Source organism: Callospermophilus lateralis, chromosome 7 (assembly GCF_048772815.1).
Source record: "Callospermophilus lateralis isolate mCalLat2 chromosome 7, mCalLat2.hap1, whole genome shotgun sequence".
NCBI lineage: Eukaryota > Metazoa > Chordata > Mammalia > Rodentia > Sciuridae > Callospermophilus > Callospermophilus lateralis.
Window position 1 is genome coordinate 81519904 of NC_135311.1, and position 23211 is coordinate 81543114.

At 35.2% G+C, this 23211-nt stretch overlaps 1 protein-coding gene across 1 annotated transcript in view; it reads left to right on the forward strand.

The window, feature by feature from the left end:
* Nucleotides 1–22991: 22991 nt before the first annotated feature.
* Pigk (phosphatidylinositol glycan anchor biosynthesis class K) overlaps nt 22992–23211 on the forward strand; it is a 142674-nt gene continuing 142454 nt past the window's right edge. Inside the window, exon 1 of the mRNA XM_076863713.2 lies at nt 22992–23099. Within this exon, the coding sequence (XP_076719828.1) occupies nt 23007–23099 (93 nt within the window). The 5' untranslated portion in view covers nt 22992–23006. The remainder of the gene's footprint in view (nt 23100–23211) is intronic.

Sequence of the window (23211 nt, forward strand, 5' to 3'; positions counted from 1 at the left end):
AAGTTAGATAAAGAAGGATTCAAGAATCTTAGATGAGGTGAAGGAAAGTAGAAAGGTAGTAGAATCAATAGATTATTGGTTTTGATATTGTCAGGGATCTTTGGAGAAAGGATTCTAATAAAAATTAGTGGTAGTGGGAAGTTGGATGGAGAAAATTTAGATTAGACTGCAATTTTTGGTCTAAGCTATACCATAGAAATGAGTGGCTGGTGTAAGGTGACAGACAAGATGAGGGAAGAAAGCGGTATAGGAATTGAGAGGTTAGAGTCCTGGAAGAACCATCCACGCAGATTTTGAAATCACTAAAAATTAAGAAAGAAGTAGTGTTGAGGTATGTGGTTGTGAGCCAGAATTAAAATGTGGGGGCTGGGGATGTGGCTCAAGCGGTAGCACGATCCTCAGCACCACATACAAACAAAGATGTTGTGTCCGCCGATAACTAAAAAATAAATATTAAAATTCTCTCTCTCCAGAATTAAAATGTGGTGGATGACAGCAACAAGAAAAGGCAAAGGGCACCTTGGTTGGTTTCATAGCTTAGCGTTTTGAGTTGAGCTGCTATAAGCTTTGAAATGGCTGCATTACTGTAGTTTGCTGAATTTAAGTCCTTTGAGTATAAACCGAAGAGTGAGATAACTGGGTCAAATGGTGGATCCATTCCAAGTTTTTCAAGAAATCTCCATCCTGCTTTCCATACTGGCTGCATCAATTTGCAGTCCCACCAGCAATGTATGAGTGAACCTTTTTCCTCCACCCACACCAACATTTATTGTTACTTGTATTCTTGATAATTGCCATTTGGACTAGAGTGAGGTAGAATCTCAGTGTAGTTTTAATTTGCATTTGGCTAATTGCTAGAGATGTGGAACATTTTTTAATATATTTTTTGACCATTCATATCTCTTCTTCTGTGAAGTGCCTGGTAAAAAAATGTGGTACATATACACAATGAAATATTAGCCATAAATAAGAATGGAATTATGGCATTTTCAGGTAAATGGATGGAACTGGAGAATATCATGCTAAGTGAAATAAGCCAATTCCCAGAAATCAAAGGCCAAATTTTCTCTCTGATATGTGGATGCTAACACATAACAAGGGATGGAGAGTAAAGAATAGTAGTTAATTGGATTAGACAAAGGGGAATGAGGGAAAGGGAGAGGAATGGGAATAGGAAAGACAGTAGAATGAACTGGACATACCTTTCCTATGTTCATTTATGAATACACAAACAGTGGAACTCCACATCATGTACAATCACAAGAATACAGTCCTAATTAGAATAAGTTTATACTCCATGAATGCATAATATGTTGAAATATAATCTACTATCATGTATATCTAAATAGAACAAATAAAAAATTTTTTTAAAGAAAAGGCAAAGGTGTAGGATAGTTAGATAAAATGAGATAAAAATGTCAGAGAATTTTAGGTGAAAGAAAAGGAAAATGACCTGGAGTGAAGGAAGGAGGACATTATCCCATATTTTACTGTACCTTCAGACCCAACATTTCAAGAAGTATAGAACATACACGATATAACATGAATCTAATGGAGAGCCAGGTTTATAATAAAATAAGAAAATATTGAGAAAATAAATGTTCGCTAATGATGGATTTGAGTCCCACAGGCCCCAAGTCTCCTTACTAGTTCCTGCCATTTGACTAGTAGAGGCTGCAAGCATGAAAGTCTTATTCTCAAAGCCCCTTCAGCAGGCAGAATTTTTCCAGACTTTGGTGAATCATGAATTTTGTTTAGCAGAATATATATTCTTTTGTATTTCTGCAGTGGGAATGCCTTTGCATTTTTTAATACATTTTGCCTAGTACAGAAAGTCCCTAGAAGCAAAACTAATCCACATATGTATTGTAGGTTTTCTTTTTTGTTTTCTTCTGTACTAGGGATTGAACCCGGGGCGGGGGGGGGGGGGGCGCTTAACCACAAAGCCATATCTCCAGCTAGTTTTATTTTTTAATTATGAGACAGGATCTCACTAAGTTGCTTAGGGCATCGTTAAATTGCTGAGGCTGACTTTGAACTTGCAATCCTCCTGCCTCAGCCTCCCAAGTCCCTGGGCTTACAGGTATGTATCACTACGCTTGGCATATTGCAGGTTTTCTATAATGGGTGCTTGGAGGGACTAATCAGATACAGAGAAGAGACCCATTTGGATTGGTAATGGCATCCTAGAATTAGGACTACTGAGCAAATAGTGGGGAACAGAGCCACTCTGAACCTCTCATAAATCCCCAGTTTGATAAAGGACTAACACTGAGGTAGAAAATAATTGAGCTTCCTTGGACAGTCTGTGGCAAAATAGTGATGAATTTCAGCAATTCTTCTGAGTGAAAGTCAGAGCCAAGGACTAATCTTTACCTAGTTTTTATTATTTTCACTCCCTTGTACCTCTGGTAACTGGTTGGGGTACCTGAGAAAGCCAGGGTTGCATAAATCTTCAAATCTGAAATTGATTAAATCTGACAATGCCTTGTCACTGAAGTAGCACATTGCTTTTTTTTTTTCTTATTAAGTATTCTATACCATTAATTCAGAGCAGTAAATGGAGTTAGGTTTTCTTCATAATGCTTTTTTAAAAAAATTATACTAAATCATCACTACACTTCATGCACATCCTTCAGCTGGAATAATGTAATGGGTTTTTAAAAGCATTTTCTTCCCTAATCTGATATTTTGGGATAGAAACCAAGATCTTTTGTCCAAGTAATTTCAAAAGCTTTTTATCGACTTATTTCTGGAATACTTCATCTCTACGTTCTTAGAATAGATATCAAATGATATTTGACTTAATTTCATCTTACATATTATATTTGATATGTTCCTAGCCATCATTAGAAGAGCAGTAATGAAAATCAAACACACAGACAGAACACAATATTTATGTTTTCTTTGGCATACATAACTTCATATATAACCATGTGGCAATGTTACATATTGCTTAGACACAATTTTATTCTTATTTTTTTTTTAATTTTGTGCCCTCTTTGGCCTGCATCAAAAATAGAATATTATGATTAATCAAGGATCAAAATAGTTGTAGGCTTATACAACTTGTAACACATAGAAGCTTCATAGACACAAACTCAGGTGTGCAAAAGATGGCAATTCACTTTATTTCCCCCATAAGTAAAATTAATTTCTACCTCTAGCTCCTGTTTCCACCTGATGGCAGAAAGCTTTATTTTGTTACTTGAGGTCAACTCAGGTAAATACAGTAATTTAGGTTAAAATGCAGTTCAAAGTCCTCCCCTCTCTTCCCCTCACCCCAGGATGGTGTATCCTTTGTGAATAGAGGTAAGGCCTAGAGGGTCATAAATAACATTACAGCATGGGATAAGCAGAGAATTCAGCTCTGGAATTCACTGATGTAGCTGGAAATTGCTCATACTTGCAAACACTGGGTTTACGTTTGGTTTTTCATTTATATGTTCCACTTTGGTATCTTCAGATGTGGCCTCTTTGAAGGCTAATTAAGACCTCTGAGACATAGATGTTTCCTTTGTATAATCTATTCTCTGAAGCAAGGGATGGTCTGGCCATTGCTCTCACCTCTCTGAAGCTGTAAGTGTCCCATTGCTACCACTGGGCTCTGTTTCACTGCCTTCATCTCACTGAGGACCAAAGGACTACACTGAGATTATTTGAGTATCACTTCCAAAGCTCCAGATGTGAAGCAGACACAAGTCTTCTTCATAGACACCCCCAAAGTTTTGCATGGTGGGCCCATTGTCCACCACCCTTCCCAAAGACCAGTTGTAGGAGGGGACAGGGTAAAGACCCCCCCGTAAGAATCTACACTAGGCTTTCTTCTTCCACTTTTGAATTCTTTTCAGAGGATGGCAAGTAGATGTTACTCTGGTTCTTTCTTGGAAGAAATCTTAGGCTTCAGTTATTCTAGAGCACAACTTTTTACAGTTCAAAAACTTGCCAGTTTTTAGAATCTACTTATAAATCCAAAATATAAGTGTTGACTGTTTCTTTTGACATCTCCTACCCCCAGAGGCAAGGGATGCTCTGATCAAGTACAGGGAGCTGAGCAAGATGAGGAAGAGCAGGGGATGGGTCAAAGATGAGACTGTAGACTGGAAGACACATTGGTGAGTCCCTGAAGCTATTATCCACACCCTCTGCTCTGAGCTGGTGAACATTGCCATTTGTATATTCCTCTTGAGATTCCAAGACATGAGCCTATTCTAATTTTCTTCTGACCTCTTCCCATTAGTACATTATAATTTTTTCCTTCCTCTCCAATCCTTTTTCTCCATTCCTGCTTTTGTCTCAGAGAAGCCCTGTTTTTGGCTCTTTATTTTTCTCTTTTAACCTTTGCCTCTTTGAATTTTTGTGTATTTCTACACCATCACTTGGCATATCTATAAAATAATGCCTTATTTCCAGTCCCGACCTCTAATCTCACATTTCAATGGCTTTAAAGACCTTTCTGCTTGGATCTACCATCACCTCAAAATCACATGTCCACAATCAAACCCATTATATTCTCTTTACCTTTCAAAACTAGCCCCCAATTTTTTATTCATTTCTGTTACAGTTATCACCATTTTTTCTAATCATTATGGCCAAAATTCTTTCATTTATTGACTTCTAACAGTCATCTAATGTCACGCATTATTTTTTGAGATCTCTCTTTTATATTTGCACCCTGTCTCCATTCTGAATCTCACCACAAGACTGTGACAACTTCTATCTCAGTGCTGTGCTCTGACTGAAGAATTTCCTAAACCTCATCTTCTCCTGCCTCATCCATCTTCTTTGGATCTCTTGGTTACCTCTATCTTATTTTGGCTCTACACTTTGGCTTTCACATTCCATCTTGCTTCTTAAATGAATGATTAGATTTTAAATGCTCTCTCTTGGCTCTGATTCAGAGGATCTTACAGGGTTTTTGTTCTTCAATTTTGTGAGCTAAGCCTGGATGCAAACTTGACAGATGAAAATGATAGAGCCTAGTCCTCACCTGGCCTCTTCCTAACTGGGAAAAGGCATCAGACTAATTCCACTGCACAACATCCTCATATTAACGATAGTTTTGTCCTGTTTCTTCCTTACCTCCTATTCCTGTCTACCTACAGGAAAAGATTCAAACATATTGGGCTTGCATTTAAAATCCTCTGCATTCTGTCACCTCTAGCTTTCTAGCTTTATAAGATTCATAAAAGAACCCTCAGTTGGTCCACTAAATGGATCTAATTGCTATCTCTCCAGAACGTTTTGCTTTGGGATGTCTATTTTTTCAGATATCTGAAATTCCCTACTCTGCCCCCAGCTCCTCTTTGGAAACATACCCTTCTTTCATATTTTAGCTTAAATTACTGCCTAAAGCTTTTCCACTAGCTTATTGATTCTCTCCCACTGAAACCATAAAATAATAATAGGAAGTGAAACAATGAATCTTTATAATCAAATAAACAGAAAGATAAAATATAAGGGATTCTACATATACTAGTTGAATAAAAATAATTTTATTGATTGTTATAGCAACTTGACTGGCCTGGCTCTGATGGCTTTCTGTGACAAATGATTTTTAATTGTTCTAGCAAAGGTCTAACATGACCTCAGAAACCCCACATCTATTTCTTCTTCCTAGGTCTCTCCCTGAGGTTTGTGGCATCTGTTCTCCTTGTATTTTCCTCCAATTCTTCCCTTAATTCCCTGACTTTGGTCCTCCTTTCTCACTGAATGCTCCCTTTTTGAGCAGGTCTCACTTTTTTCTGCTTAAAACCTGATCTGCTGGTGTTCTCTAAGTGACTTACCACTGATTTTTAGGACAGACTTATGACTCACAAGTCTGCCATTGACTCTTCTATAGCAAGACTAGTCTGATCTATCTATGTTGTCCCAGGATCCCCACCCCCACCTCCAAGTCACCCCTAGGCTTTCTGGCTGCCAAGAGAGCTGAGAAGCTTTCCTCTATCATGGTTTTCTACCATAATGTTTCTGCCTTGGGGTCACCCTTAAGTTGTTCTTGTAGGTATTTTAATCACAGAAACAAAAAACTCACTAACACAATAAATAATTAGCATATGCATATAATAAGCCTTCTGGATAAACTGTTATTTTCTCATGTAAACTATTTTCATGGCCTTCAAATTGCTTCTAGTCCTTTTATTGCTCTGTGTTCCTAAAACATAAATATGATCATGTTATTCTGCTGCTTGAAAATTGTTGACAGATGTGCACTGTCTGCAGGATGAAGTTCAGTCCTGCAGTGTAGAATACAAGGTTCTTCATCATTTCCCACCTTTCAGGCCAATGATTCTGTCTTCCATTGGGCTACTCATCCTTCATCCAGAGGTATGACTTTCCCTGATTCTGTATTGCCTGGAATGCCCATTGGCCCTTATGAACCGGAAAATTCTTATTCTTTCTTTCTGTCCCAGAACATGTAGTTCTGCTCAGTGAAGCCTTTCTCCTAATAATATTATCAATATTTAAAAATAATGATTAGTTATACTTATTGAGTGTTTGCCACATGCCAGATCCTGTGCTACACTTCATATTTATTATACAATTAATTTAATCTTTTCAATGACCCTATGAGTAAAATAAATATTAGCTTTTATTATATTATACACATGGGGGAACCAGGGTTAGAGAGGTTAATTAGAATTAACAATTTTTTGTTCTTCAGCAGGATTTTGGATATCCCTACATTACAGTTCCATGTAATGGTCGCTCTCTTGCCTTCCTTCCTGCAGAGTAAGCCCTTGTGGCTTAGAACCCTACATTCACATTTTTATCTTCTTGGCTCCCTGGGATACCTGGTACATAATAGTAAGTCAGAAAGTACTTCCTCTTGTCTGAATTGTGTTTTCACCAAGATAACTTTTTCTAATTATGTCTAAAATTTCCCTTTGAATCCTTGAAACTGGTTTAAAATTATCTTGTTCATTTTTTAAAAATAAAATGGGGAGAATGAGATATTAAGATACGGAGATATTAAGCTGTTGTTGTTGTTGTTGTTGTTGTTATTATTTTGTTACCAGGCATTGAACTCAGGGGCATTTAACCACTGAGCCACATTTCCAAGCCTCCTCCTTTTTTTTTTTTTTTTTTTTTTAATACTTTGTTTAGAGACAGGGTCTCACTGAGTTGCTTAGCACCTCACTAAATTGCTGAGGCTAGCTTTGACCACTTAATCTTCCTGCCTTTGTTTGCCTCCAGAGTAGCTGAGATTACAGGCGTGGGCCACCTGCCTGGCTTTGCTTTTTTAAAAAATCAACTTTAAACACAAATGATAAAAAGCTCCACTGTAAAAACAAATAAAATGTAAAAAGCATCCATATGCATTTTGTGGTATTGACATGAAAGGAGTAAAAATGGCTTTTATTATGATTAAATTAATTCTGAGACTTCTAATGATACCCTCAGAACTATATTTTTTGAAACAATAAGGCTGAAGCTACAGAAATTTACTAGTATAATAGCCCTACATATCTTTCATTGATGGGTACTTCTCTATTCAAAACAGTCTCCATTTTTTTTTTTTTATTGGCAAAGAAGCTTTTGAAATAACACATGAAAAGATTAGGCTTTTTTGTCAAACCTGACAGATAAAATTAGAAATTCTATCAAAGAGGTAGTTTTTGAGAAAATTTTAGTTTATTTTTGCCAGAATATGCCTCTATAGAGAGAGATGTCAGGCAATGCAAATTATAACTTAACTCCAGTTATTCTACTATTTAGATGGATATAAATATCAGAAATACGAATTTGAATTTTGGAAAAATTTCCTTAAAGTTATGGGAATAGTAAGAGCATTGAAAACAGCTTATTTTATAACTACATGAAATTTAAAATGCAGTAAATTTTGTAGTGCAGTTATAAGTCAGACTACCACAATAATTTTTGCCCCCACAGACCTCCAATGTGGCTTTCTATTTGGGGCAGACAATGAATAAGCTAGAGAATTTGCTGGAGAGGGGCAATAGGGCCAACAATTGGGAATGAAAAGAAAGAAATAATAATATTAACATTAATCAAGCACTCATGATCAGACAATGGGCTAAGGTTTAGCATGAATTATTTCATTTAAAGCCATAACTCTATGAAGTAGGCATTTCTATTATCCCTATTTTATGTATGAGAAAACCAAAGTTTAGAAGAATTATAGAACTTATTTGTGGAAACATAGTTTAGTAATATCCAGGTAAGAGCAAAATTGACAGGATCTTGACTTCAGAGGTTGCACTTTTAACCATAAGGGTTAAACCACAAGGCTCTAGTGGCTTTGCTTAGCATTAACCTTCATAAATAGAAACTTATGGTGAAAAAATGTTCAATTGTTGGATTCAACTTAAGAAATGCAACAAATAGGAAATCAAGAAAAACATTTCTGGTCAAGATTGATGTTGGTTTGGGGGAGGTTAGGGGCTCCATCTTTTAGATATGCTCTTTAGACAATAAGAAAACTAAATGCACAAATAGGAAAATTAAGGCATACACAAGGAAAAATATAATTTCAGATGACAACTGAAGAGGTTGTACTGCTAAAACCATTATGAAGATACAATCTTTACAGTAATCTCAGACATCTTCAGAGACAGTAGTTTATAACCTCCCTGACAAACATTATGGCCATGAATTTCTCCTCCATGTCTACACTAAGTCTATCAAACTGAAACTTAAACTCCTGATTTACTTAAGCATAGATGATCCATACATGTTCAAGGAAACTATACAAAATGTTGACATTTAGGTAAATTCAGGTTAATTACCGGGCAGAATCTTCAGGCTATTAATTTTTTTATAAGCCTCGAATAATTTCTCAGTAGTGATGAATCTGCCCAGCACTGATGTATAGCCAACTCGAAAAGTCTAGTTAATAATTATGCATGTGGGGATTTGCCCTTTCTCCCTTTGGCCAACTGTCCCCTATAATTTCTCTGCTTATTCACAATTAAAATCCATCCACCTTGCTCATTGTTAGCAGATAGTCAAACATATTTGTTAGGGTTAAAATAATATTTAGTCAAAATGATATATTACACATAAAGTCATCTTTTTAAAAATGTCTCCTTTTGCTTACTAATAATTGACTCATTTTGCTTTCTTTGACATACCATGTCACGTTGTTCTAAATTAATTCACTGAATTTGGTTCATAACAGTTGTCTATTATATTGTGTGGTAATAACATGGTCTGTACTTTTAAACAGATGCATTTCATTTTTAAATACTTTGATTTTAGCATAATTTAAGCTCACAGCAAAATTGAATGGAAAGTAGAGTCACCACATTTCTCCTGTTTTTACACATGCATAGTCTCCCCTATTATCAACATTCCCTACTGAAATGGTACATTTTTACAATTAATAAACCTACACTAACACATAATTATCTCCCAAAGTCTATACTTTATATAAATTAGAGTCCACTCCTGATGTTGTTTGTACTATGGGTTTTAGCAAATAGATAATGAAATGTATCTACCATGGTAATATACAGAATGGTTTTGCTGCCCTAAAAATTCTCTGTACTATGTCTCTTCATTCCTTCTTATCTTCTAATCTCTGCTCACCACTGATCTTTAAATTCTCTCCATAGTTTGCCTTTTCTAGAATGTTGTACGGTTGGAGCCATACAATGTATAGCCTCCTCAGATTAGCTTCTTTCACTTAATAATATTCACTTAAGGCTCTTCCATTTCTTTCTATCACATGATAGCTCAGTTATTTTTAGTGCTATATTTCATTGTCTGGATGAAATTTATTTATTTGGTTAGTTTATTTATTCACTTAACTACTGAAAGAAACCTTTGATTGCTTCCAAGTTTTGACAATTAAAAATAAAGCAGTGATCTGGGTTTGTGGCTTAGTGGCAGAGTGCTTGCCTGTCATGTGTGAGGAACTGGATTCGATTCTCAGCACCGCATATAAATAAATAAAAAATAAAGTTCCATCAACAACTAAAAACACATTTAGAAAAAATAAAGCCATTACAAACATCCATGTCATGGTTTCATGTGGATATAAGTTTTCAATTTATTTGGGTAAATAATGACTGCGATTACTAGGTGTTCTGATGAGAGTAGTTTGGTAAGAAAAAGTCAAACTGACTTTCCAAGGTGGCTGTATCATTTATTCCCAACAGCAATGAATGAGAACTCTAGTTGCTCCACAGAAGGACCTGCATTTGGTATTTTTCATTGATTTGAATTTTGGCCATCCTAACAAGTGTGTAGTGAGATCTTCTTATTTTCATTAACATTTCTCTAATGACTTATCATGCTAAACATCTTTTCATATACTTATTTGCCATCTCTTTCACTTTTTCTTTCCCATGGAAGTACTGGGGGTCAAATCCAGGGCCTTGGTCCTACAAGATGCTCTACCACTGAGGTATATCCCCAAACCTTGTTCATTTAAAAATCAGGTTACTTTCTTATTGTTGATTTTTATGACTTCTGTGTTTTGGATAATTTCTTTTACCATATGTGTCTCATTTTTACCCTTTATTTATTTATTTCTCAAATATTTTTTATTTGTTCTAATTAGTTATACCTGACAGTAGAGTGAATTTTGACCCATCATATATAAATGGAGTATAATTTCTCATTCTTCTGGTTGTACATGATGTAGAATCACACTGGTTTTGTAGCATATATATACATAGGGTAATAATGTCTGATTCATTCTACTATCCTTCCTACCCCTATACTCCTCCCTTCCCTTCACTGTCCTCTGCCTAATCCAAAATAACTCTATTCTTCCCAGTGCCCCCACCCTTATTGTGAATTAGCATCTTCATACCAGAGAAAATATTTGGCCTTTGGTTTTTTGGGATTGGTGTATTTTACTTAGCATAATATTTCCCAGCTCCATCCAATTACTAGCAAATGCCATAATTTCATTCTTCTTTAAAGCTGAATAATATTCCATTGAGTATATATACCACATTTTCTTCATCCATTCCTCTGTTGAAGGGCACCTAGGTTGGCTTCATAGTTTAGCTATTGTGAATTAAGCTGCTATAAATATGGATATGGCTGTGTCACTGTAGTATACTGATTTTAAGTCCTTTGGGTATAAACCTAGGAATGGGATAATTGGGTCAAATGGTGGTTCCATTCCACGTTTTCTGAGAAATTTCCAGATTATGTTCTATAATGGTTGCACCAATTTGCTGTCCTACCAGCAATGTAGGAGTCACATTCTCGCCAAAATTTATTGTTGCTTGTATTCTTGATAACTGCCATTCTGACTGGAGTGAAATGAAATCTTAGAGTAGTTTTGATTTGAATTTCTTTAATTGCTAGAGATGTTGAACATTTTTTCATATATTTATTGATTGATTGTATTTCTTCTACTGTGAAGTATCTGTTCAGTTCCTTAGCCCATTTATTGATTGGGTTATTTGGTTTTTGGTGTTAAGTTTTTTAAGTTCCTTATATATCCGGAGATTAATACTCTATTTGATGTGTGTGTGGCTCTCTCTTCACAGTATTGTTTCCTTTTCTGAGAAGAAGCTTTTTAATTTGAATGCATACCATTTATTGTTTCTTGATTTTACTTCTTGCACTTTAGGAGTCTTTTTAAGGATGTTAGATGCTAGGCTGACATGGTGAAGATTTGGGCCTCAATAAAATTCTGGAAAATTTCATACAAAAACATATTAAAAAAATAGTGCACTACAATCAAGTGGGGTTCATCCCAGGGATGTGAGGTTGGTCCAACATATGGAAATCAATAAACATAATTCACCACATCAATAAACTTAAAGACAAGAATCATCTGGTCATCTCAATAGATGCAGAAAAAGCATTTGACAAAATACAGCACCTCTTCATGTGAAAAACGTTAGAAAAATTAGGGATAGTAGGAATGTACCTCAACATTGTAAAAGCTATATATGATAATCCCAAGGCCAGCATCATTCTAAATGGAGAAAAATTAAAATAACTCCGTCTAAAAACTAGAACAAGACAAGGAGGCCCTCTTTTATCACTTCTAGTCAACATTGTCAACATTAAACCTCTAGCTAGAGCAATTAGACAGGAAAAAGAAATTAAAGGGATATGAATAGGAAAAAAAGAACTCAAAGTATCACTATTTGCCAGTGACTTTTTTTTTTTTTTTATGTAGAAGGTCCAAAAATTCCACTGGAAAACTTCTAGAACTAATAAATGAATTCAGCAAAGTAGCAGGATATAAAATCAATATCTATAAATCAAATGCATTCCTGTATATCAGTGATGAATTTACTGAAAGAGAAATTAGGAAAATGACCCTATTCACAATAGCCTCAAAAAAAAAAAAAATACTTGGGAATCAATATAACAAAAGAGGTAAAAGTCTTCTACAAGGAAAACTACAGACTAAAGTAAGAAATTGAATAAGACCTTAGAAAATGTAAAGACTTACCATGCTCATGGATAAACAGAATTAATATTGTCAAAATTGCCATACTACCAAAAGCGTTACACAGATTTAATGCAATTCCTATTAAAATGCCAATGATTTTCTTCATAGAAATAGAAAAAGCAATCATGAAATTCATTTGGAAAAATAAGAAACCCAGAATAGTCAAAGCAATCCTTAGAAAGAAGAGTGAAACATGAGGAATCAGAAAACCAGACCTTAAACTATACTACTGAGCCATAGGAACAAAAACATCATGGTACTGGCACCAAAATATACACATAGAACAATGATATAGAAGTCACAGAGACTAACCTATATAAATACAGTTATCTCATATTAGACAAAGATGCCAAAAACATTCACTGGAGAAAAGATGGGCTATTCAACAAATGGTGCTAGGAAAATTGGAAATCCATAATGGAACAAAATGAGATTAAATCCTTATCTCTCACCCTGCACAAAACTCAACTCAAAGTGGATAAAAGATTTAGGCACTAGTACAGAGACCCTGTGCCTAATAGAAGAAAAAGTAGGCCCAAATCTTCATCGTATGTGTCTTTTGCAAATATTTTATATTTATTTTTTAAGTCTACACATTTTCAAAGTGTTTAGTTATTCTTTCCCCTGATTAATATTCTTCATTAATTCAATTTCTTTGAAAACTCTTATGTTCATATATTTAACAAAAACATCTGCATTTGGCATTGTCCTAGTAATAGAAGGTGAATAAAGGCACTTGATATCTTTGCCCCAAAGAGTTCAATCAGTCCATTATGAGAGAGAATATAATGGAGATACATTAGAAATACGCATAGGTTGTTACAGATAGATACAAAAGAAAGTTGTAACTTTCTCGGGATAGGTAAGATCAAGTGAGTAACAAGTACAACAAGTAATAGCTGAGATTTATTTATTGAGCTATTACTTGGTACCTGGCACCATGGTCAAAAATTTTACCTACATTATCATATTTAAAGTACACACAAAAGTCTATGATGTATGTACATTTTAATATTAGTACATTAAAGATTTTGTTCAAGAAGGATTACATGGACAAAGTTGAAAGACAAATGATAAAATAGGGAGAACATATTTGAAATGTCAATGTCTAAAACCAACAAAATATTAAATATCTGAACTTTGTAAGGAACCCCGGCAAATAAACAATAAAATAGGAAATACAACTTAAAAATGGATAAAAAATATTAACAGGCAATTTACAAAAAAAAAGATTAACAAGCATATAAAGTTTTGTGAAAAAATATTAGTAATCAGAGAAACACATATGAAAATAATGAACTATCACTTTCCCCTGTTAGAATGGAAAAAAATAAAAGGAATGCCAAGTGTGGGGATATAGGAATCTTAGTGCACTGATTGTAGATTAGAGTATTTATTTTGAAAGCAATGCATGTCCACCTAATTAAGTTAAATATGTATATATTTAAATCCAGCAATTCTAGTCCTTCTTCCTTCCTTGTGAACCCCTTGCTGCTTTCCTGAAGCAATGTTACCCAGTCTTTGGGGTCAAACAGTGATTATCTTGACTAATCCTATTAAGCCTGTCCCCCTTTGCCGGTGATTGGTACAGAAATGGGCATGTGTCACATAGTCAAATACAAATGGATGTCTGCTAGGAGGTTACTAAGTTTGTGTTTCCTGATAATGCAAGACTATGAAATTTGGGGTTTCAGCTGTCATCATGCTACAATGAGAGAAAAAAAAAAAACAGTCTCAAAAAAGAGAAAAAAATGTTGAGATGATGGAGCAGGAGGACCTTGGCCTTTGAAGAAATCATTGAGTTTGCATACCAAGCTTGAAAACAACTTTCAGTGGAATGCTAGTTTTCTAGTCTTGCTACTTAATTAATTAAATATCCTTGTGGCTTAAGTGCCTTTTAATGGGGTTTTGTTACTTCTGGGAAAAATCATTCTTAAGTGAGTCAGTGCTGAAATGTTTGTCAAATGAGCGGATTGTTATCAATATCACAAAACAATCAATTTTCTTTGTTGGTCTCTATTTCTGCCATTGAAAAAGTTAAAGAAGTGGAGGAGTGATGAATGCAGATAGCATAATACTGAATTAAAATAGTTGAGTCTTGTAGGGCTACTGCAATAAATTATTATACATTGTGTGGCTTAAAATAAAAAAGACTAAGGGTGTCACTCAGTGGTAGAACCCTTGATTGCCTAAGAGGAATAAGGCCCTAAGTTGATTTCTAGTACCAACTTTCCAGCTTCTGGTGGTTACTGGAAATCTTTGGTTTATAGTTATATCACTCCAATATTTTCCTTCATGTTTAAATGGTCTTCTTTTTAATTGATATCTGAGTCTTTTCTTCTTACAGGACACCAGATATTGGCTTTAGGGCCCACACTAAACTAGAAGGAGCTTATGTTGATCCTTACCTTGATTACATCTGCAAAAATCCCTGCTTTTAAATAAGACCACATTCTGAAGTTCTGAGTATACATGAACTTTGGGAGCCTGTTCAACCCACCACAGAATCTAAATATTTTATTCATTTTATCTGTGGCCAGAATATTTAAACTCCAAATCTTCCATTTTTTAGTGACATTCTCATTGATATCTTTAGTTACAGTCTCTCTTATTAGCTGATGATCTCCTGTCACAATAGCATTTAACTTCTCATTAAAGCATAATCATTATAAGGCAATTCTACATTATGTTGCATTTTTGTTAATTGCAGGCACATATATCCTGATTCTCCTTAAAGGACATTACTGCTCAAAGTGTCACAGATACATCAGTATACTGCAAAGCAAGCAAACAACAAACAAAAATAATAAATTGATAACATTTTTCTTATCTATTGACTTTTGAGGGAATGGTATTTTTTAATAGTCTATTTTAACATTTTCATTTTGCTTTTCCTAGAGATAATATTAACTACAAAAATCAATAATCATATTTATTGTAGAGATGTTATACTCACCTCTCCTTCTCAAAGGTAGTATCAAGTTAGTGTGGAAAATTACTACTCATTTTTGGAATCATAACCAAAGACTCTAATGTTCAAATATTTGGAGTTCTTACCTGGAGTCCTTTCCTTTTAATATTCATTGAAATCTGTTTCACTTATGAAGTTCTTTTGAGAAAAAATCCTTTATTGATGTATTTTTGGGTTGATTTCAAACTAATTATTGTCCTTTGTTCCTTTACTTGTGTTCCTTAATTTTGATCCCATAAAAAAAGAACTTCAACTGGCAAGGAAGCTGGGCCTTATTTTCCTTAAGGTCAACATTAAATGTGTTTCACAAGCTCTTTTTGATAGATTGACTACCAAAAGGTCATAAATCTAATAGTTTCCTAATATAAGCTCTGGGCAAGGAGGCTATTAACCATTATTTAATTTTACTTTTTTTTTGTCTAGCAGTCTCAATTTATTAGCTTAAATATTTCATTTGACTGAAGTATTTGAGAGAGAGAAAAAATGTCTGATTATTAAACTGAATTTGGCTAAATCAAGTAGAGAGAGCAGGTCATTTCCAGCACTGAGCAGCTTACCAGATACAAAGGGAAGGAGGAATGTTAGTTATTTTCTAAAACAAAATGAAAATTGTTCTTTTTATGATAAAAGAGATAATACTCTTTGTAAAAAAAAATTCCTCTGGCAAATTCCCACTTATCCTTTAGCTCTCTGCTGAGGTTATTTGGAAAAATTTCTTTGACTAGGTTAGGCTGCCCTAGTACATGACGATGTTAACCTGTACTTCTTCATTGAACTTATTACAATATAAATAATAATATGTGTAATTATCTTTTAAATTTATGCTTCCCTACAATATATAAGTTCCATGTGTCTTATATTGTGTCTTATTCCCCACTGTGTTCTCCTTCCTGGCATATTCTCTAGCCCAGGTCTGATCAATTAATAACTTGAGTGAATAAGGATAAATAAAAATAGAATGACCATATTCTTACTTCCCAAATAAAAATGGATAACATTTTAGTTTGCTTATTTTTTTTTTCTATGTTTTTGTGGTTGAGAAATTACTCTATGTACAATTTTCTAGTTTTCTCACTTAATGTTATCTAGTTTTTCCTTTTTATTTTTTGGGGTGTTGGGGATTGAAATCAGGGCACTCTATCACTGAGCTACATTCCCAGCCCTTTAAATTTTTTTTTTCTTTTTAAAATTTTGAGACAGAGTCTCACTAAGTTGGGGAGGCTGTCCTCAAATTTGTGATCCTCCTGTTTCAGCCTTCTGAGTCACTGGAATTACAGGTATGTATCACCAAGCCTGGCTTAGTTTTTCTTTTAATGATTTTTTGAAAGTTTTTTTTAATTCTTTTTTTATTAGCTACACATGACATTACAATGATCTTGGCAATTCATATTTGAATTATTGGGGTATAATTTCTCATTTTTCTAATTGTACAGATTGCAGAATCACACTGGTCATACAGTCACCTATACAGCAATCATAATGTCTATTTTTAATGATTTTTTTAACTTAAAAAGCAGTGTCAATCAATGATAAAACACAAAGCTTTAAATAATAACAAAGAATGGAGAACAAAAGTCCTCTTAGATCCCAATCTTCATTCAAGAGGTAACCACTGTTAAAAGTTAAGTACTTTCATTAGTTTCCTATTGCTATCTTAACAAATAAGCACACATTTAGTGATTTAAAACAAATGCATTATGGTTCTGGAGGTTGAAAGTTCAAAATGGGTTGGCAGAGCTGCACTGCTTTTGGAAGCTCTAGGGAAGTATCCATTCTCTTGCCATTTCCAGCTTCTAGAAAATAAACTCATGGCACTTTATCACTCTGACCACTCCTTCCATCTTCACATCTCTGACCTCCTTGCTTTCTTCTTTTAATGACTCCTGTGATTACACTGGATCAATCCTGATAATCCAGTATAATATGTCCCTCTCACTATCTATAAATCACACTTGCAAATTTCCTTTTGCCATGTAGGGCAACATAGTCATAAGTTCTAGGGATAAGAACATAGATAACTTTTTTTGCTTTTTTTTTTTTTTTTGATACCAAGGATTTAACCCAAGTGCCTTTTATCACTAAGCCACATCCCCAGCCCTTTTTATTTTTGAGACAGGTTCTCTTTAAATTGCTTAGGGCCTGGCTAAGTTGCTGGCTTTGAATTAGTGATCCCCTTATCTCAGCCTCCCTAGCCACTAGGACTACAGGGCACTGCCACACTCAGCTCCGACACAGATATCTTTAGGGAGCCATTATTCTGCCTACAATGATATCCATCTAGCAATTTTCTATAAAACTTTACAATACATGGTGTCATTAAAATATTTACTAAATGTCCTGCAATTTTAGAGAATTTCCCCAGATGCTTAATGAATAAAATCGATGTATAATTAAATAAAAGTCAATTAAACAAAATCAACTGCACTTGAAAGAAATTCTCAGCTCATGGAGCACTGAATTCTTTATCAATTAGCTTTTTTTCAATAGAACCACTGGGTTCTTGATGGACAAGAGAGAACTATACCAGGAAGCAATCGTTGAACTGTTAAAGCATTTGACATAACTTTATGACCGGGTCACTATGGCATTTTAATGACAGCATAGGATTTTCAAGTTCTACTTTTGCATTGCAGCAATGTTATTATGGGTTAGTCTGAAGCTAATTAGAAGGTCATGAGATGGAAATGGATTACAGTAGAATAATAAACTATTGTTAAGTGGTTCACTGAAAGCGGGGAAGAAACATATTCAGGCCAAGTAAAAATGGAATTTAAGGTGGCCTAGTATCAAAATCAGAACTAGAAAATGATACAAATACACTAGAATAAAAACCCTTTTGTTTTAATTATTTTTCCTATTTGTATTGTATTGTATATCTAATTTACTTTAATTGAATTTAATCTTGCCCAAAGAAATATATTTGGCTGTTGATACAAAATGCTTCAATCAAATACTTTGGGTTTTGACTGTTGCAGCAAACAGACTTGCCTGTAGGAACTAAATGTATACTACAAAACACACTGAAAAATCTCTCTCAAGGGTCATGTTTTGATCCTGATTAAATGTATCCTTTCCATTCATTTTATTTCTTAGCATTTATTTATTAGTCACAAAAGTATTTACAGTAGGTTTACATGAGTTTGTCTTCCAAATTGCTCTGGGTAAATATTTAAACCAGACTTTACTTGTATACAAATCCTTTACTTTACTTGTATACAGGTAATGTATGTGATCTCTATGTTTTTAAAAAAAGGGCACACCTACTGTGCATTCAGTTGTACAGGCCAGATCAGATCTCCAAAAGTCATCTTTGAAACTGTCCTTTATGACTTCCCTAATAGAATCCATCCCCATGTTCTGATGTTGTAACTTTAAAATCCCTTTTGGTTACCTCCATTTTTCATTATCTCTATTCTTAATACTCTGGTCTAAGCTACCATTACCTGGACGGTAGCAATAGCCTTTTAAATTCTGCACCCATTCTCCTCTTTGGAGTCAGTATGCTCTCTCCCTTTCTGGAACTTTCCAGTGGGTTTAGGATCCAGGCTCATAACTAGCCCTCAAGGGAGGTGGCACCCGCTTAGCAATTCAGCCCTTATCTTGTAGCACTCTCTGTTCTCTTCTGTGAACTGCAAGACTAATGCCATTCTAAAAGCATTAGTCTAACAAGTCGCCCCTTTCCTCCACAAAGGATCTGTAAGGGTTGTTTGCTCTGCTTTACAGTCACCTCTTCCCTAAATCCTCCTCCTTTGCCTCAGTAACTTTTTAATTTCAGCTCAATTCATTTCCTCAGGGAAACCTACTCTGGATTTTCTTTAAATGGTTGGATCCCCCATGAGGAACTTTCCTATTAGTATTTTACATTTGTTTAAATGCTTCTATTTTTAATGTTTGGCTCCCCCAGGCTGTAAACTCTGTCAGGACAGAAACTTGCTCCGTCTCTGCTCTTATGTGTTGCCTATGCCTAGCACAACACCTGGTATATAGCTGGTGCTTTTGTTAGTTTTGCTTCACTATGACAAAAAACCTAAGGAAAAGTTTATTTTGGATTATGGTTTCAGAGGTTCAGTCCATAGTGGGTTGATTCAATTTTGGGGGGCCTGGGGTGAGGCAGAACAGGTGAAAGGGTATGATAGAGAAAAGCTGCTCACCTCATGGAAGCTGAGAAGCAAAAAAGAGAGGGAGGAGCCAGAGAGCAAGATATAAATCCGAAGGCACACCCTCAGTGACCCACCTCCTCCAACCTGCCTATAGTTACCACCCAGTTAGACCATTCAAATTAGTAATCCATCAAATGAATTAATCTATTGATTAGGTTATGGCTAATCATAATCTAATAATTTCATCTCCTGCATTAGTACAGGGCTTTTGGGGGGTCATCTCATACCCAAATCACAACAGTGTTTCCTGAGTATCTGTTGAATGAATAAAATAACATAGTCATTTTCTTGATGCAGAAAGGAAAGGGAGTGGGGGAGGAAAGATAAGGAAGCCATACAGATAAAAGAAGAAGGCAAGAATAATCTATGATCAGTAGGGATCTTGGAATTAGGAAGGTCAACCTTAGTTATCATTTGATTGAAGAATATCAGTAAAAACAGCTTGGACAGACTTTGTGGAGTGACTTACTATAATGCTCAGCTATAAAACTTTTATTAAAGAAACCAGAAATGTGTGCATCTATGCGTAATTTTTAAAAACATTTTTCTTTTAGTTGTAGATGGACACAATGACTTTATTTTATTTATTTATTTTTATGTGGTGTTGAGGATTGAACCCAGTGCCCCACATGTGCTATACAAGCACTCTACCACTGAGCCCCAACCCCAAACCCTAGTGGAATTTTGATCAATAAAATGCCTGTTTTCTCTTTCAGTTATCAAATTAATGCTTAATTAATTCACTTACTAAATAATTTAAGTTAATGAATAACTGAATGGAATTCTAGTCTAAACCCAGACTATGGCTAATAGTTCTAACCAAACAAATTATAAACAATATTATATTTTAATAGATAAAAAATATTTCTAATAGGAAATGTGTTTACAACTGTTCACATGTCCTTCATTTCTGTGTAAAGCTGGCTGTTGCCTGTATTTGAAAAACAGTTTCAACTGGGGAGGCGGGGAGGGGGAGGGGGGAAGAGAGAGGAATAGAAATCTGCTTCTTTTAACATGACAATGAATATTCTAATCCAAGAGCTAATGATAAAGGTGCTAAACCCATTACTTTTAAAACTAAATAGCCTCAAAATAGACATGTTTTATTGGAAGAAAATAGAATACTCAGAAATACTATACTTAATAGAACTTAATAAAGGAGTATCATGAGACAATAGGAAAGGTAAGGAGTATGTAGAAAATTTTGTTGGATGCCAGTTTTGATAAAAGTAGTGGCAGATAGGTATAGCAGAGAGTTTCTCTCTCTCTGCCTCTGGCCCCCATAAACTCATGTCTCCCTGTACTGGTTGGTCATCACCCTGTGTTTCTGAGGACATGCCACAAAGTTCTGAGTGGCCTGTTATATAGCAATAGATAATTAACCTGGTAACTTATAGCACAGACCAAAGTATATTCCAGTAGTAAGAGTTAAACACAAAATTAAAAGAAAACAAGAAATTAAACATTAGAAATCTGCTGCCCTCAGAGATTTGCCTTTCTAGCTCTTTCTCATCATCTGGGTCTCGGATCAAATGTTACTGTTATGGTTTGGATGTGAGGTGTCCCCCAAAAGCTTACATGTGAGACAATGATAAAGTTCAGAGATATGAGTCTTAACCCAATCAGTGATTTAATCCCCTACAGGGATTAACTGAAGTGGTAGAGATGGGAATCAGAGTGTGGCTTTGGGTATATATTTGTATCTGGTGAGTAGAGTCTCTCTCTCTGCCTTCTGGTCACCATGATGTGAGCTGCTTTCCTCTGCCACACCCCAAGCACTGAAGAATGGAGCTGGCCTTCTGTGGACTAAGACCTCCTAAACCATGAGCCCTCAAATAAACTTTTCCTCCTCTGGTCAGATCTTTAGTTATACCAGAGAAAAAGTTGACTGAAACAGTTACCTTAGTTTTTTTTCCTGACCACACCATTGAAGGGAGTGTCTCCTTTCTCCATTTTCTATCACTTTCTCCTATTTGTATCATGTGAATTTATTGTATTTATTTTTCTTTTTGTCTGCTTTTCTTACAGGAATGTGAGGTTCATTAGTGCAAGAACTTCTAAGTATTTCTTGCTCGTATGTTATCATCATTCAATAAGTTTTTGTTGAATTAATGAGTAAACGAAAGGCATTCTTGATAGTGTATTAACTTTCTAGGCTTCATATAATATAAAACCTAAATTTGAGTAATTAGCATTAAACCTCCCATAAAGTACAAATGAAAATGAAACAAATGAAACAAAAGGGAAATAGATAGGGAATGAGAAAAGCAAAAACATAAAATACAGCAAGGTTAATGATACTGCTTTATAAAGACTCTCCAATTTTTATGTAAAACATAAAAATATGAACTGAAAATTTATATCAGAGTACACACAGATAGTTTGGAAACAATAACAAGATCTTGATAGTAATTAAAGAATTAGAAGTAAAACAACCTTGAGGTAACATTTTGTATCAAGGAATTTAAAGAAAAAAATGGTGTAATTTGGTGTTAGCTTGTGTATTCTGATAGCATTGCAAGTTTGTATATTTTGGAAAGCAACATCTGAGTACTTGTTAAAGACATTTTTAAATATTTTGACCCACGACTCTTATTCGAGGAAAATTACCAAAAGAAAATAACTCGACAGATAGAATGCCAAGTGTAAAAAAATATTCTTTATAATATTATTTTCCCACAGTAAAACTTAGAATAGCTGTATTGCTCAATAGAGGGGCAATTGCTTCTTTAGTTGAAGCATCAATAATGGATGGAATTTTATGTTACCATTAAATGTTAAAATTGTAAGGACTATGAAGCATCTTGTAACCATGGTCATACTACAAGAATTTAAAATTATATATATAAATTATATATATATATATATATATATATATATATATAGAGAGAGAGAGAGAGAGAGAGAGAGAGAGAGAGAGAGAGAGAGAGAGAGAATGGTGGCACATAGCTACGTGATCTTTGTTGTTTTCAGATTGGTTTTAGCTCTAAAATTAGAGAATTCACTAAAGAAGAAAAACATAGTCACATCCTTCTACTAGTAGGCCTCCAGTCTCTGAATTGCAGCATTCACCCATATCTCCCCTTGAAATTTATCACCTTTTGTGGCAAAATACTTGTTCTTCCCACCATAACCTGCTTCATATACTCTCAAGAACTGGCAGTACTATGCAAAAAGAGAAATCGCTTTTTAAAATTTGTGGATTCATAGGTTCTTTCCCCTTTCATTTTTTTTCCTTAAATATTATATCTACTTTATAATACAAAAATCGAAAACGCAGTTAAGGACTAAAAACCCAGCATCCCCCAGTAATCTCGCTTCATTTCCCGGGAAAACTTGGATTGAAAACGCTGAGTCCTAAAAGCTGGCGGAGGGCGGGTCTCCAGGAGGTCGCAACAAATAAAACGCAAGCGCACCCGCCGCGCTGCTTTACGGCACGCGTCCCGCCCCTCCAGGTACCGGAAGTGCGGAGCCGGCAAGCATGGCCGCCGCCTGCTTTCCCGGCTGTCTGGCGGCTATCCTGGCTGCCTTGTTGCTCTTGTCTTTCGGAAGCTTGGCAGCTAGTCAGCTCGAGGTAGGAATTGGGCTATTTTGATGAGTTGGCCGTAGGAGGACGGCTGTGTAGTGGCCGCGAGCACGTGGCAGATGTCCCATACACAGTAGTTTGACAGCAGCCTCCCTCCTGG